Genomic DNA, 16,453 nt, shown 5'->3' on the forward strand with positions numbered 1-16,453 from the left:
ATGTCCGAGGCAGGAGGAGTGCCCAATTCCTCCTGCCACCCCACACCCACCCCGAGATATCCCCAGCAGGAGGGATGCCCAGTTCCTCCTACCAAGACCCTCTCTTGCCAAAGGGCATGCCCCCCCGACCCCCCCAGTACCCTCCTGTGCCTTTCTTAAATTGGCCAGCCAAAGGGATGCTTCCTCCCTCCAGCAAGCCTGCTTCCACTGATTGGCAGGCCTGTCCCTTCCCAGTGCGTCATGGGATGCACCGAGGAGGGGCCTAAGACCCTGATTGGCCGAGGCACTTAACTAGAATCTTAGGCCTCTCTCCCAGTGCTTTCTGGGATGCACTGAGAGTGGCCTAATATTCCAATTGGTCAGCTCCCTATGGGAGCAACAAGGCAAGAACCATGCAATGAGCTGAAAAACTGCACCAAAATATGTGGGGTAATGAGAGGAATCATCTATGTATTAGCATTAAAATCTTAAACCCAAAGGGAAGGCAGTGATGATTGAACATGAGAATAGTAGTAGTGTGATCTAATCTCTCAGCATAGCAAAGGATCCTTATGGCAGTATTTTGAACAATCTGAAGATGCTTACTGAGAGAGATTGATACCTGAATCTACTACATTATAATAACCCAGTAGAAGCAATCAAAGCAGGGAGTGATGCTAACAAAGAGGAGGTATCTAGATAATCTCACCATGCGGAACTGCTTGACCTTATTAACACACTAACTTGGTAATCAGAATAAACCTAGTAGTCAAGGATAAGTCCTAGGCACTTAAAACAATCCACAACAGTAATCGGAGAACAACCAAGATTAGAGGCTAGTGATATAGCTGTAAAGACCAATCAGCTATCCCAGTGTTTCTCAACCTGAGGTACGCGTACTCTAGGACAGTGTTCTTCAACCTTTTTACACTTATGGACCGGCAGAAATAAAAGAATTATTTTGTGGACCGGCATCGGTCCTTGGATCGGCGGTTGAAGAACACTGGGCTAAGTCGTGGGCCAGACCCCCACCCTTCTCTACCCAATCTCCGCCCCCATAATAGTACTAATTTTAACACTATTTTTTCCATTCATTTTTCATAGATACTCACAATATAATCTTATTAACAACACATAATGGTTAACCACAAAATTAAACTACACAAAGCACACTGACAGTAAATGTAAATTCTCAAAACTGACATTATTCAATCACTAATTTCAAAAATAAAATCATTCTCCTCTACTTTTGTTGTCTCTCTCCCTCCATGGTATGCCTTGCCTACTGGTCATTTTATGCTGCCCTCGGCATTGTCTTCAGGCTGGCTCCCTCTTCCTCACTGACACAGTGCACAAAAGCTGCGGGCAGCGGCTCCTTGAGTGTCCCACGCCTCATCTGGAAGCCTTCCCTCTGACGTTGCAACGTCAGAGAGAAGGCTTCCGGTTCAGGCGCAGGACGCGTATAGGAGCCGCTGCCCCTGGCTTTGTACACTGAGTCAGTGAGGAAGAGGGAGCCGGCTCAAAGATAACACTGCATCGATCACACCATGGACTGGTGGTTGAAGAACATTTTTGTGGGCCTGATGCGCATGCCGGCTCTGTGGACTGGCAGGAAATTTCTGTGGAACGGCACCAGTCCACGGACCGGTGGTTGAAGAACACTGCTCTAGGAGGCCGTCTGTTGGGGGTCCATGGCCTAGCCGCCAATTCCCGCCAAAATCCCACCCGTCCATAGAGATGGCGTCCAACGCCGTTACCACCACCGCCCGAGATCTGGCATTCCTGCCCACCTGCTGAAGCCGCTTCCGATCTCTGCTCTCAGTGATTAAGGCACTGCACGTAAGTGGTTGACCCAGAAGCCTTCTCTCTGACGTCAGAGTTGACATCGGAGGGAGGCTTGTGGGTCAGTCATGTGCAGCTTGTGGGTAGCTGTTGTGCCGTCCTTTGCAGGGAGTGCTGCTGGGGGCTGAGGTCCGAAGGAGCAGTGCAGTTCAACAAGGGGGACATGATCTTTTGCTTGACAAGGCTGGAAGGGGGAGAGGGATGAGATTAATTAATTGTTTATTGAGTTGGATATGGTGGTAGAGAGGGAACAGAGGGGATGCAAGGACAGTGATGGTGGGAGATGTGGCATGGTCCTGGAGAGGGGTGATAGGAATGGGCATGGGGTTGGTGGACAGTGGTGAAAAATGCTGCACATGAGTTGGGGGATGAGAGAGAGAGAGAAATGTTGGATGTGGCAGTAGAGGGAGTGGGAGAGATGCACCCTGGATGTTGGTTGGGGAGAGAGGAGGTACAGAGGAGAGGAAGCGTGCAAGTGTTAGATTGGATTGGTGGAGGGAAAATAGGGAGAAATATTGGACTGGGAGGGGAGCCAGAAAGGAGGAAGGGAGGGGAGATGTCAGACCACTGGAAGGGGGAGGGATGTGTGTGAAAGAACTTGCCCGTAGTGACTAATCAGTACAAGTACTTTTTATGTATCTAATGTTGTATGAAAAGTTAAATTAGCATCCACCCCCTCCAATTACAATTAGTACTATATGGGGTGGAGTCAGGAGCAAAGTTTGGGCAGGTCTGGGGCAGAGGTTGGTATTTGTTAGGCTTAGGGGGTACTTGGCTTGAAAAGGTTGAGAAACACTGAGCTATCCAACAGAGAGACTGTGAACAAGGCAATTGGTCCTAAAAGAGAAAGAGCATCAAGATAATGATAGAGATAAGCTACACTAAAATTCGTTAATTATCACCAAATATGTATTTTATTAAGGCACATCTTGAAAATCATGTTTAACTGCAAAACACAATAAAACCCATTCATAATGTGACAAAACAAAAGATATTTATTCCTATTTGAATTTGTGGTGTATTTGATTTTTCAGATCAAATAGGTTATTAGATCATCCCAAATTTTGGTGGAATACAATTTGTCATATATTCAAAATGGAAAGAGTAATAGCAATACAAAGAGGGACATATCCTAAATTTATAAAAATATGGGGGCCATTGACAAAGTATTGTACTGAATGAATAATAGGATTTATCTTCTTCTTTTCTTCTTTTTCTTGTCTTCTTTATGGCACACATGGAGGGGGGGTAGTGAAAATAATTTTACATAACATGTTATAATATGGTATACAATATGTATAAGGTGATTGGAAAGTACTTGAAGGGTGGGGGGTGGGAGAGGGGATAAAAAAAATTTTGTTCAGAATATTATGTAATAGATATAAAAGTGATATTGTGTATTCATTAGTTGTAACTCAATATTTTGTACACTTCATGTAAAATATGAAAATGAATAAAGAATTATAAAAAAAAAGATCATCCCAAAACAAAAATCTGGGGCTTTTAAAGGTGGATGAAAGCACTGATTTTCATGCTACATTTCTATTTAAATGGTCACAGTTTAAACATATAACTAAAATGAGCAAGACTGAATTCCTAATGCAGGGATGGGGAACAAACTATCTGATATTCTACGGAAATGCAGGAAATTACAGCTCCACTGCATACTCAAGTATTGAAACTGAATTCAATAGCAAATCATTCCCTCTGCTTCCCTCCAATCTACAAGCCTTAGCTGGGACATCTCTCTTCTTGCCTGCTTCTCACATATCTACAGACTGCATCTTTTATTCTATTCCCCTGACATTATAACAAAACTTCAGAAAATATTAACCAGTTCTGAACTCAACAACAGAACAAGCTCTTGATATGCAGCATCTGCCCAGGTGCCTCTGTTTATAATCTACTGCACAATCAAGAATATTTTGATTAATGAGACTAAGAATCAGAATTTAAAAATGGGATCATTAGTTCATAAAAACTGGAATAAAAATGGGGGGTTTCAAAACAAAAACTGAATAGGAATAGAAAATATACTGTCCTGAACAGTATAATCATATTTTTTAACAGGAACAAAAATTTTGCACATATAAATGCACAAACTGAAGAACTAAATGAGGACTAAAGGACATAAATTCAACATAGTGGGGGGGAAGGAAGACCAAATTGTGTCCACTCACTGCACCAGACCCTGCTCCTAGCTAGATTTTTGGTGGGAAGCCCCGCCCACTTTTTCATTGTGCTCCTTCCAGCCCTATTAAGGGCTGCCGAGCTGGCGGGCCTCATGCTGACCAAGACACCAAACTCTACAATACCAAAACAACACCGTAAAAGACCCCCCACAACAAAATAATCCTCTCCACATGACTAAAACAGATTGGAAATGCTGGTGCTATTCTCCCTGGAAAAGCGAAGACTTAGAGGAGACATGATAGAAACCTTCAAAATCATGAAGGGCATAGAGAAGGTAGACAGGGACAAATTCTTCAGGCTGTGGGGAGCCACAAGTACAAGGGGGCACTCGGAGAAATTGAAAAAGGACAGGTTTAGAACAAATGCTAGGAAGTTCTTTTTCACTCAGAGGGTGGTGGACACATGGAACGCGCTCCCGGAGGCTGTGATAGGCCAGAGCACGCTACAGGGGTTCAAGGAGGGTCTAGATAGGTTCCTAAAAGAAAAGGGGATTGAGGGGTACAGATAGAAGCAGAGGTAGGTTATAGGATTAGTCAGAAACCACTTCACAGGTCATGGACCTGATGGGCCGCCTCGGGAGCGGACCGCTGGGCGCGATGGACCTCTGGTCTGACCCAGTGGAGGCAACTTCTTATGTTCTTAAAACAATCAGTCAAACCACCAAGGGCTACACAAATTACTCCAAACCTCCTTTCAAACACACCATACAGTCCACACCATGAAGCCAATTATATTCCTCTTGATCCTAACAAACCGGAAAGTAACAGGAAACTACAACTCCCCAATCCCAGTGATAGTAACAAACAGCAGAAATCACTACCCAGCAGGGAGAAATCACATAGACAGAAACATAGCTGACTGCTCGGCCTGCAAGCACCACAATATCCCCCCGACCTGGGGAAGAAGACCTACAAACCGATTGGCATAGGCTACCACTATTGCACTGTCTGAGAAAACTCGCATGGCTTTGCTCCACAATGCACTTCCAATGCTTCCAGTGCCAGGCAGATGGCCCTCAGCTTGGGTTCCAACTGCCAAAATCTTTGTTAAGACTTACTCCAGCCCATCTACACCCTCCCAGCCATTGAAGCCCTCCCCTGCCCGTCCTCCACCAAACGGCCATACACAGACACAGACCGTGCAAGTCTGCCCAGTAACTGGCCTAGTTCAATATTTAATATTATTTTCTGATTCTAAATTTTCTGTGTTCATCCCACGCTTCTTTGAACTCAGTCACAGTTTTACTCTCCACCACCTCTCTCGGGAGCGCATTCCAGGCATTCACTACCCTCTCCGTAAAGTAGAATTTACTAACATTGCCCCTGAATCTATCACCCCTCAACCTCAAATTATGTCCTCTGGTTTTACCATTTTCCTTTCTCTGGAAAAGATTTTGTTCTACATTAATACCCTTTAAGTATTTGAACGTCTGAATCATATCTCCCCTGTCTCTCCTTTCCTCTAGGGTATACATATTCAGGGCTTCCAGTCTCTCCTCATACGTCTTCTGGCGCAAGCCTCCTATCATTTTCGTCGCCCTCCTCTGGACCGCCTCAAGTCTTCTTACATCTTTCGCCAGATACGGTCTCCAAAACTGAACACAATACTCCAAGTGGGGCCTCACCAATGACCTGTACAGGAGCGTCAACACCTTCTTCCTTCTACTGACTACGCCTCTCTTTATACAGCCCAGCATCCTTCTGGCAGCAGCCACTGCCTTGTCACACTGTTTTTTCGCCTTTAGCAACGGAAAGTTGCTGGGCTCCATGGGTCTGTCGCGGAGGCCGGGCCAGCTCCGTTTCTCGGTTCGTCCCAGGGAGGGGCGGGGGCAGGAGGCGCTCTTTATGCCCCAGCCCTTCGGAGGGTGCATGAGTAGCCGGGAGGCCTAGGCGGTGACAGGGGCTGCGGCGGCCGTCTCCAAGTGACACCAACTCTCGCTTCTCCTTTTCTGTCACTCCCGGACCGCTGCCCCGTGCCCTCTGATGACTATGGTACACTTTTATTTTCTCCCTCTGTGGCTGCCTCTAAATGTCCCGCCGCCGAACGCGCCTGTCGCGTCTGTAGAACACCTTCGGATACGTAGTAAGCGCGCATGCGCACTCTTGCCAGCACATCCCGACAGATCAGATCTCAGGGAACACGCGGGGAGAGTGCGCATGCATGCTTAGCGTTTTATTATTATAGACTAGTGTTTAAGCCCGTTACATTAACGGGTGCTAGAATATATGTATGTCTGTCTTTCTTTCTGTCTCTCTCTCTCCCTCTGGCCCCCTGTTTTGTCTTTCTTTCTTTCTGTCTCTCTCCCTGTCCGCTGTCTTTCTATCTCTCTGTGGCCCCTTGCCTGCCTGCCTTTCTTTGTCTTTCTCTATGGCCCCTTCTTTATCCTCCCCAAAGCAATGCAAGATTGCCCCCCAGCACACCCCTCCCCCAAAGCAAAGCACTTTTGCTCTTGAGCATTTCTGCTATGCCTCTTGACTTATTTCTTCAGTGTTCTTTCCCTAAAAGAAAATGAAAAAAAAAAGTCTGCAAACAACACAGGAAATTAAACATAGTATCAGCATAAATGAAAACAGAGGAATATCTTTATAAGTCACAATCTGGTCATACCATACCTTAATCAAATGTTATGTAAAGTTAATATACAAAATAATGTGCCATTATATCTATGCCTAATTACTGATCCCAAAATGACCATTGCTCAGTCTAAAGCCACAATCGAGGGACCTAACTTCCAAGGTCTTTGTCACTCTGCCTGACCTTATGTAGTAAAGCTATAATGGGAAAACAATCAACAGGATTTAAAATGATGTGATCAAGCCACAGCTTTTTCAGCCCTTTACCCTGTGCAAAGAATACTGTGGTGGTTTTTCATTCCAGCCAGCACTTGTTTATTAAAGCTGCCAAAAAAGATAGGTCTTAGAGAGCATACAACCCTAGAGACTGATTGCAGTTACCCTCCTCGGGAGCGCCGCTGAGGTGCCTACGTGGATTTCAGCCGTGGTGTCGCGTGACAGTAACACTCGGCTGTTGCGCAGGTGCCGCTGCCTTTTTTTTAAGTTCCTCCTCGGCGCCGTAATGATCTCTCTTGGACCGAAGGCTTGCGGCTCTATGAGACGAATCGCCTCCTCTCTGCGTCCCCTTTCCTCCTTCCTTCCTTCATATGGCAAGAGCTGCCGCGGCCGACAGGCTCTGCGCCGCTGCGCACATGCGCACTCCTACCTGCAGGTCCGTACAGCTCACGGAAAATGGGAGCACGCAGGTGGGAGTGCACATGCGCGCTTAGGGCTTTATTATATTAGATAGTTGTATTGTGCTCAGACCCAGGACCTATAAATGTTCAATGTGAAGTGGTTGGGGTTTGAAATGGTTAAAATCTTGCAGGTTCTCTTGTAATTAGTCAGCAGCCTCTGTGCCCCGATTTGCTCTTTCACCATGAAGTAGAAGCTGATATAAGTCTCCCCTCCTGAGGAAGTGAGACATTGTGAAACTCAAGTCAGGGAGTCTACTTGTGGTTTTCAGCTTTCTGAAGTTTTACTGTATCTTGTTTAAATAGGATATGCCCAGATGGAGGGACCTATCTTCATCCAACCACGTTTATACAGATAAGTTTCTGTTTTCAGTTCTTTGATTCTTATCTGAGTGGTTCAACATTGGTAGGAGAGGCTAGAGAAACTGGGCCTCTTCTCCCTTGAGAAGAGAAGACAAAGGGGACATGATCGAAACATTCAAGATATTGAAGGGAATTGACTTAGTAGAGAAAGAGAGAGACTGTTCACCCTCTCCAAGGTGAAGAGAACGAGAGGGCACTCGCTAAAGTTAGAAGGGAAAAGATTCCATACAAATGTAAGGAAGTTCTTCTTCACTCAGAGAGTGGTAGAAACCTGGAACGCTCTTCTAGAGGCTGTTATAGAGAAAAACACCCTTCACGGATTCAAGACAAGGTTGGATAAGTTCCTACAGGAGCAGAACGTACACAAGTAAGGCTAGACTCAAATAGGGCACTGGTCTTTGACCTAAGGGCCGCCGCATGAGCAGACTGCTGGGCACGATGGACCACTGGTCTGACCCAGCAGCAGCAAATTTTATGTTCTTATGCTCTCCACCTGCTGGTCAAGATGAGCTATAACCCAACAGTTTCTGTGCTGGTCTGGAGGCACGATAAAGAAATACACCTTTACTAATAATCCCCAAATCACTACCTTACTAAAAATTTTAAGATGAGCATTGCAGGTTACTTACCTTCAGGGTTATATTTTTTAACAGTGTGTCTTCTAACACAGCTTGAAGCTTTCTGTTTATCTCTAAAGACAGCTCTAAAGTCAAGCCACTGTCTGCCGGATGTGATGTATACAGAGAAGCCATAATTCCTCCACGTCTACTCAAATGAACCTTGTTGAAATCTGAGGCCTCTGAGGATAGTGTACCAGCTTCTTCCCGCAAAATGTAACTTTGAATAATTCTGGAAAAACAAACAATAGCTCACTAAAATAACTGGTCTGCACAAAGTTTTTCACTGTTCTGTGATTATATGCAGGGCAATAAAATACAACTTAATGGCAATAAGTGGAAAATATACATAAAATATTATATCACATTCAAATAGTATCTGAAACACAACTGCAGTATAGTTATAAGTATTGCCCCAAGGCAACAAGTTAAGCCAACTGATTAGGCTGCAACTAAATTAGACCATAACTAACTCCAAAATGCTTCTGATAAAGAAAATACAGTACTCCCCCACAAATTCACAGGCCTCAATTCGCAGACTCAGTCATTCGTGGTATTTTATGACCGCCTCTTTTGGGAACTAAAGTCAGGCTACACCAATCAGGAGCTGCTTTGACGCACCATATAGCGTGTCAAAGCAGCTCCTGATTGGTGTAGCCTGACTTTAGTTCCCGGAAGAGGTGGTCAGAAAATACCGTGAATGACTTACAAAGGCACCCACTGCCACCCCTAATTCACAAGCTCCAAGGATCAGTGGCAAAAGTTCCACACATCCAGGTGAGTATAACAGGATAGCTGTTCCTGCCAGCACTCTGCAGATAAAGTCACAAGTTCACTAACAATTTGATTCCTGAGATTCCCCAGCTTCTCAGAAGCATCATTTAGCCCAGCAGACCTTGCATATTTTTCAATGCCACGAATGACTTACATAGGCACCCGCCGCCCCTGCAGCCCTCTCTTGCCTCCGATCCGCTCAACTGCGTCCAATATTTACGGGTTTTCAAAATTTACGGGTGCTCTTGGAACGGAACCCCCCGCAAATTTCGGGGGAGTACTGTAGGTGGAAAATATGAAAAGAGATACAACAGAGCTTTTGTGCTGGGTGAGAACTGCCCTTGTTCAGGAGAAGTTGTACACAGCCACAATTTGCTCCTCTTGCAAAGGCATGTACATAGCGTCCACAAAAGAAAGAGAAATACATCCAAATAAATGGCCAGATGTTAGGGCAGGGTATGTGCTCTAAACACAAATTAATCCAATCTCCTAACTTACTGCTGGTTTCACAAGCTCAGCTGAGGATAAAACCAAAGCCTCACTTTTAACCTTTAAGAAACAGCTTGTCAGAAACAATATGTAACTCCACAAGCTGAGATTTTCTATATTTAATTAAAGTAGTTTGCTTTGGGAACTTGATCTCATTTTAAAAGACTTACTTACAAAACATAGACTTTGAAGAAAAGATTGAAAAGTAACTGATACCCATTCAATACAATATGAAAACAACAAAGCATTTAAATCATGCTGTCCCCAAGTCTGAAAATGAACTTTCCTTGAGTAGAAGCATTAATCCTATGACTTAGCCTCATATGAACAGTGAAGACCTGTCACTTCTTTTGTTTGGTTTCTGATTTGATAAAATCGCCTACTTTGCGAAGCAAATCAAGGCAATGTACAAAAAATAAGAACCACCAACCAAAAGGGAATATCAACCTCTACACAATTACAAACCAATCCAAAAAGGAGCAGAGCAGTCCAGGCCACCAAACCAAAAGAGATTTATTAGCATTCAGATGATAAGAACAGTATCATGACTCGACAGGCACTGTTTTTAGGCTATAAAGCCTGCCTCAGGAGTCCTCAAATCTTGGATAAAAATTCATAAAAATAAAACCAAAAACAAAACATATAAATAAATATAATAATAAAAGATGCCACATATTACAAAAATGAAAACATACCTCATTAGTGAATCAACTCATTTGTGACATGAAATCACTAGAAAGGCAACTGAAAAAGCAACAAAGTGAAACATGGATAAACTGATACAAAGAAAAGAAGAAAAGAAAAAAATTAATTTGTAGTGGTACCCAGTGCAAATATGTAAAAAATGCCTGAGTGCATAATCTCCGAGAAACAATGTGGTGTGATGAACCAATGCTTTTTTTTTTTTTTTTTTAAAGCAATAACTATTGGTGAAATAGTGATAAACCACAAAACGATACTGTTCTTATCAATAAAAAAGGAAGACAGGAAAAGAAAGCCATTAAAATTATAAATCCTATCACACTGCTCTTCAACTGCCAGTCTGTGGACTGGTGCCTGTCCGCAGAAATTTCCTGCCTTCCGCAGGGCCAGCAAATGCATCGGGCCCCAGACAGTGCACTTCAGCCGCCAGTCCACGGTGAGATCGATGCGGCATTGTCTTCAGGCTGGCTCCCTCTTCCCTCAGTGCTGCAATGCACAAAGCCATGAGCAGAGGCTCCTACGCGCGTCCTGCGCCTGAACCGGAAGCCTTCTGATGTTGCAACGTCAGAGGGAAGGCTTCCAGATGAGGCACGGGACACGCGAGGAGCCGCTGACTCGGCTTTGTGCACTGCAGCACTGAGGAAGAGGAAGATGGCCTTAAGATAACACTGGGGGGCAGGCCAGAAGGCAAGGCACAGCATGGAGGGAGGGAGACGACAACGGTAGGTGGAATGATTTTATTTTTTAATTTAGTGATTGATTTAACATCTGCTGTCTGTTCAGGAAGAAATGCATTTGTTTCTTTTCCTCTGGGGTTGTACTGCCTGCAGAGTCTCGCATCTTAGGGTTTGTTTGTATATATAAGTACTTTTAGTTTTTGGTCCTATATTTGCATGGGGTTATCTGTGTTCTGGTAGGAATGGAATATTGAGAAGCATACAGTGTGCTTTGTGTAGTTTAATTTTGTGGTTACCATTATGTGTTGTTAATACAATTATATTGTGTGTGTTTAAATATGAAAAATGAATGGAAAAAATGGTGTTACAATTAGTACTATTATGGGGGCGGGGTCTGGCCCACGACTTAGCCCAGTGTTCCTCAACTGCCAGTCCACAAAATAATTCTTTTATTTCCGTCGGTCCATAGGTGTCAAAAGGTTGAAGAACACTGTCCTATCACACCATCATTTCACAGCCATGCTGTCTAGTGGCAGATTAGCAACCCAGTCTGCCAATATTTTATCCTATGCTCCAGATACAAGAGCAAAAAAAATCAGTTTTTAACTTAATTTTAAACTGCTTAAAAGGTAACTCCAATCTGATCAAAAGGAATGGAGCTAAAAAGTAGTTTCATAATAAGCTAAAAAGTAGTTTCATAATAAGCTTCTGGTGAATTTGGAAGGATCAAACAATGATCATTTATAGAATGGATTTGCTGAAGTGATATAGAAGGCAAAGTTAATCTTGTGAGATATCAGGAATGCTAGTATTAAATTCTACCCTCCGAGACACTGATTCAAGATATGAGAGAAGCAATAATCCCTCTGAATCGGTGGTCAAATTGACATTTGTAAGGAATCTGAATTCTGATCATTTAATTACTGACTGTTCATATCAGTGGTTCATCTAGCCCAGTATCCTGTTTCCAGCAATGGCCAATCCAGGTCACAACTACCTGGCAAAACCCCAAATAGTAGCAACATTCCATGCTACCGATCCCAATGTCTGTCTGAATAGCAGACTATGGACTTTTTCTCCAGGAACTTATCCAAACCTTTTTTAAATCCAGGTGTGCTAACTGCCATTACCACATCCTCTGGCAACGGGTTCTAGAATTTAGTTTTTCATTGAGTGAAAAAAATATTTCCTCCTATTTGTACTTTATGAAAGACAGTAAAAAAATCAATCCATTTTCACCTGTTCTACACTAGCCAGGATTTTGTAGACCTTAATCATATCCCACCTCAGCCAACTCTTCCAAGTGAAGAGCCCTAAACTCTTTAGCTTTTCCTCATATGAGAGGCTTTGATCCTGATAAACTGAGCTCAATTTCCTCTACAGCGCCTTGTGACTTAACCCTCCATTGCCCCAGATAAGCCCAGTAGGGACGGAGAAAGTATCTGCATATGTGTACAATGCTGCGTACAGCTAATAGTGCTATAGAAGCACCAATATCTGTCTTATCATTCGCTCTGTAATTCCCCCAACTGAGCACAGTGTATTGATGCATCTTCTTATCCAATTTCTGTTTTGACAAGATTGTAAGCTCTTTTGAGCAGGGACTGTCTCTTCTTTGTTTTGATGTACAACACTGCTTAGGTCTAGTAGTACTATAGAAATGACTGGAAGATTAGGTTTATATACCTACGATAATCTTCTTTCTGTTAGTCCCTGTAGGATTCCATACGCTAGGTGTTCAACCCCAACCCGCAATCCAGGAGTTGCGGAAATCCACCAACTTTTATGAGTTAACTAGATATGCTTGCTAGCTCTCAGGCTAAGTCCCAAAGCCAAGCAACATACCTGGACAAATCCATGACAGGGGTACGGAGGAGGATCCCCAGCAACATAAGTAATTTTTGAACTGGTTTGCTCTGCAAAATATTAACAAGCAATAAACAGGCACAAAGGCAAATCAGAAACATTGAAGAACAAAGTATAATTAACCTGCTGTGTGCAACTTGCTTGGGCTCCCCATCTCAAGATTACTTGGAGGAGGCGAAGTCCAAAGCTCCAGCCCCCAGCGCACTATGGCATGAACATAAGAACTGCCATCTCCGGATCAGACCCTAGGTCCATCAAGACAAGCGATCTGCACACGCGGAGGCCCCACCAGGTGTACCCTGGCATAGTTTTAGTCCCCATATCGCTCTAAGCTTCTCATAAGGAGATGTGCATCTAGTTTACCCTTATCCGTATCACTTTAAGCTTCTCATAAGGAGATGTGCATCTAGTTTACCCTTACCCGTATCACTTTAAGCTTCTCATAAGGAGATGTACATCTAGCTTACTCTTAAATCCTAGAAGGGTGGATTCTGCAATTACCTCTTCTGGGAGAACATTCCAGGTGTCTACCACTCGCTGCGTGAAACAGAACTTCCTGAAATTTGTCCTGGACTTGTTCCCTCTTAGCTTCAGTCCATGTCCTCTTGTCCATGTCACATTGGACATTGTAAATAATTTTTTTTTTCTGCTCTATTTTGTCGATTCCTTTCAGTATTTTGAAAGTCTCAATCATATCCCCTCGCAGTCTCCTTTTCTCAAGGGAGAACAATCCCAGTGTCTTAAGTCGTTCCTCGTATTCCAAGTTCTCCATACCTTTTATTAGCTTTGTTGCTCGTCTCTGCACCCTCTCCAGCATTTTTATATCCTTCTTTAGGTATGGAGACCAATGCTGGACGCAGTATTTCAAGCGTGGTCTGACCATCGCTCTATAAAGCGGCATTATTACTTTCTCCGATCTACTCGTGATTCCCTTCTTCATCATGCCTAGCATGATCTGGCACCAATCCGGCATAATCAATGTCCACATTCAACAGATATGGGGCTGGGGAGTCCATCCCAAAAGATTTTGTGTCAAATTGGGGTGTTTTTGAGGCAGACATAAAAGAAAAAAAGATCAATTTTAAAATCCAAGATGGTCACCATCACGAATTCACAACAAAAATGGCAAAAATAAACAAAAACGTAAAAATAAAAAATAGCGATTTGGGGCCTGGGGAGGTGGGGGATGCGAGGTGTATGTTACATATATTTGATTTGATATGTAAGTATGTAATTTGTTATAGTGTGTCTCTGAAGTATCTTGTACGTTAAATGTAAATCTTTTATTTTGTATGTTAATATGTAACTCGACCTGGATAAGGAAGGGTGAGAAATAAACAAACAAACAAACCTTAAACTTTCCCAAAGCAGGCTGCAAACCACAAGTGCTCTGTTTACCAGATCCTAAACATGCTTGACAAGTGTAGCTTCTGAAGCTGAGGCCAATCTTTTAGGGCACAAACATTTACTCCCTTTCTGAAATGGGGAATAAATGCTTAACCACAGACAACAAACCCATCTTTATAAGATGAGGGCAGCCATTTATGCAAGAGAAACACTTAAGTGCTGGTTTACACATGTCTCAATGCAAATAGGGCTTGTAAAATGAGGGCCCTACTGCATCTAGGTTTTCTGAAATCTTTTGAAGTCTCTCGTGAGACACCACTGAGGAAGTGAAAAAGCCATGGAATAGGAGGCAAGTGTTCTGTTGTGAATTAGAAACTAGTTGATTAAAAACAGAGTAAGATTAAATGGCCAAGTCTCTCCATGGAGGAAGTTAAATAAAAGAGTACCACAGGAATCTGTACTGAGGACTGGTGCTTTATAAATGAAGTGGAAAAGGAAACGAGTTAAGCATTCAGATTTTCAGATAACACAAAATGATTCCAAAGTTGTTAAATTGCAAGTGGATTGTAAGATATTGCAGGGCCTTGGGAGACCAGAAGGCTGGAAAATGGCATCCAAATGGCAGATGAAATTTCATGTGCAACACAGATGGAAAAATAACCCCAAACTATAGCTACGTGATGCTAGGTTCCACATTAGGAGTCACCGCACATGAAAGGATCTAAGTGTCATTGTGGACAACACTTTTATTATTCTGCTCACTGTATAATGGCAAGCAAAAAAAACAAACAATGTTAGAAATTATTAGGAATTAGGAATATTGCAATATTCCTCCATGGTACAACTGCATCTCAAATACTGTGTGCAATTCTGGCTCCCACATTTCATAACAGATACAGCAGAATTAAAAAAGGTACAGAGAAGGGTGACCAAAATAATTAAGTGGATTGATGAGGAAAAGCTAGGGAGGCTGAGGATCTTCAGTTTGGAGAAGAGGTCATCAAATCTTAAGCAGAATGAGTGAATGCAAATCAGTTGTTTACATTTTCAAAAAGTATAAATAGGGGGACATGCCATGAAATTACTAAGTAGTACAATTTAAAACAAATTAGCGATATAATTTTTTTTCTGCTCATAAAGAGCTAAGTTGCCTGACAATTTGATAAAAGCAGTTAGTATAGCTGGGTTTAAAAAAGGGTTGGACAAATTCCTGGAAGAAAAGTTTATAAACCCAAGGGGAACTAGGGGAGCATCTAAGAGGTCCAGCAGGAGAGGGTACGAGATTTGCCTGGGCCAACGCGGAGCAATGAGAATGATAAGTCCCAAGCTTAAAGAAGGATAAGGGTGGTGGAAAAAATAGTCACAGTGCAAACAGGTTCCATAAGACTGACAGACCAAAACAAATATGTTGTGCTAAGCTCTGATCCAGGAAATAGTGCTTTGTAAAAGTATGCACTGAGGACCAAGTTGCAGCCTTGCAAATATCTTGAATGGGAATGGATTTCAAATTCGCTATTGAAGAAGCTGTACTTTATGCGTACCAATTGAACCAGGCAGTTAAGATTTGCTCTTATGTAGCAAAAATTGATGCATTCTGCTATGCGAGAGAGCTCTTTTTGATGCTGGATTATAGGAAATGAAGAGCTGGTTTCTTTGGCGTAAGTGAGCAGTTGCTCTGAGGTAAAACAGTAATGCACTTCTGCAGTCTAAAGTGTGAAGATATTGCTCCACTGGAGAGGGAATGCGGAGGAGAACATAAGAACTGCCGCTGCTGGGTCAGACCAGTGGGCCATCGTGCCCAGCAGTCCGCAGAAGCCCTAGGTCAAAGACCAGTGCTTTAAATGAGTCCAGCCTCAACTGCATATGTTCCAGTTCAGCAGGAACTTATCTAACTTTGCCTTGAATCACTGTAAGGTGTTTTCCCCTATAACAGACTCCGGAAGAGCGTTCTAGTTTTCCACCACTCTCTGGGTGAAGAAGAAGTTCCTTACGTTTGTTCGGAATCTAACCCCTTTTAACTTTAGAGAGCGCCCTCTCGTTCTCCCTACCTTGGAGAGGGTGAACAACCTGTTCTTATCTACTAAGTCTATCCCCTTCAGTATCTTGAAGGTTTTGATCATGTCCCCTCTCAGTCTCCTCTTTTCAAGGGAGAAGAGGCCCAGTTTCTCTAATCTCTCACTGTACAGCAACTCCTCCAGCCCCTTAACCATTTTAGTCGCTCTTCTCTGGACCCTTTTGAGTAGCACCGTGTCCTTCTTCATGTATGGTGACCAGTGCTGGACGCAGTACTCCAGGTGAAGGCGCACCATGGCCCGGTACAGCGGCATAATAACATTCTCTGATCTGTTCGTGATCCC

The 16,453-nt window shown here is 43.2% G+C and overlaps 1 protein-coding gene across 5 annotated transcripts in view; it reads right to left on the reverse strand.

The window, feature by feature from the left end:
* Positions 1 to 16,453, reverse strand: part of CCDC186 (coiled-coil domain containing 186) — a 224,493-nt gene that overhangs the window by 4,384 nt on the left and 203,656 nt on the right. For all 5 annotated transcript variants that reach the window (XM_033943150.1, XM_033943154.1, XM_033943149.1 and 2 more), the window contains one exon: positions 8,254 to 8,473. In XM_033943150.1, coding sequence (XP_033799041.1) covers positions 8,254 to 8,473 — 220 coding nt within the window. The remainder of the gene's footprint in view (positions 1 to 8,253; positions 8,474 to 16,453) is intronic.

Source organism: Geotrypetes seraphini, chromosome 4, assembly GCF_902459505.1.
Source record: "Geotrypetes seraphini chromosome 4, aGeoSer1.1, whole genome shotgun sequence".
Lineage (NCBI taxonomy): Eukaryota > Metazoa > Chordata > Amphibia > Gymnophiona > Dermophiidae > Geotrypetes > Geotrypetes seraphini.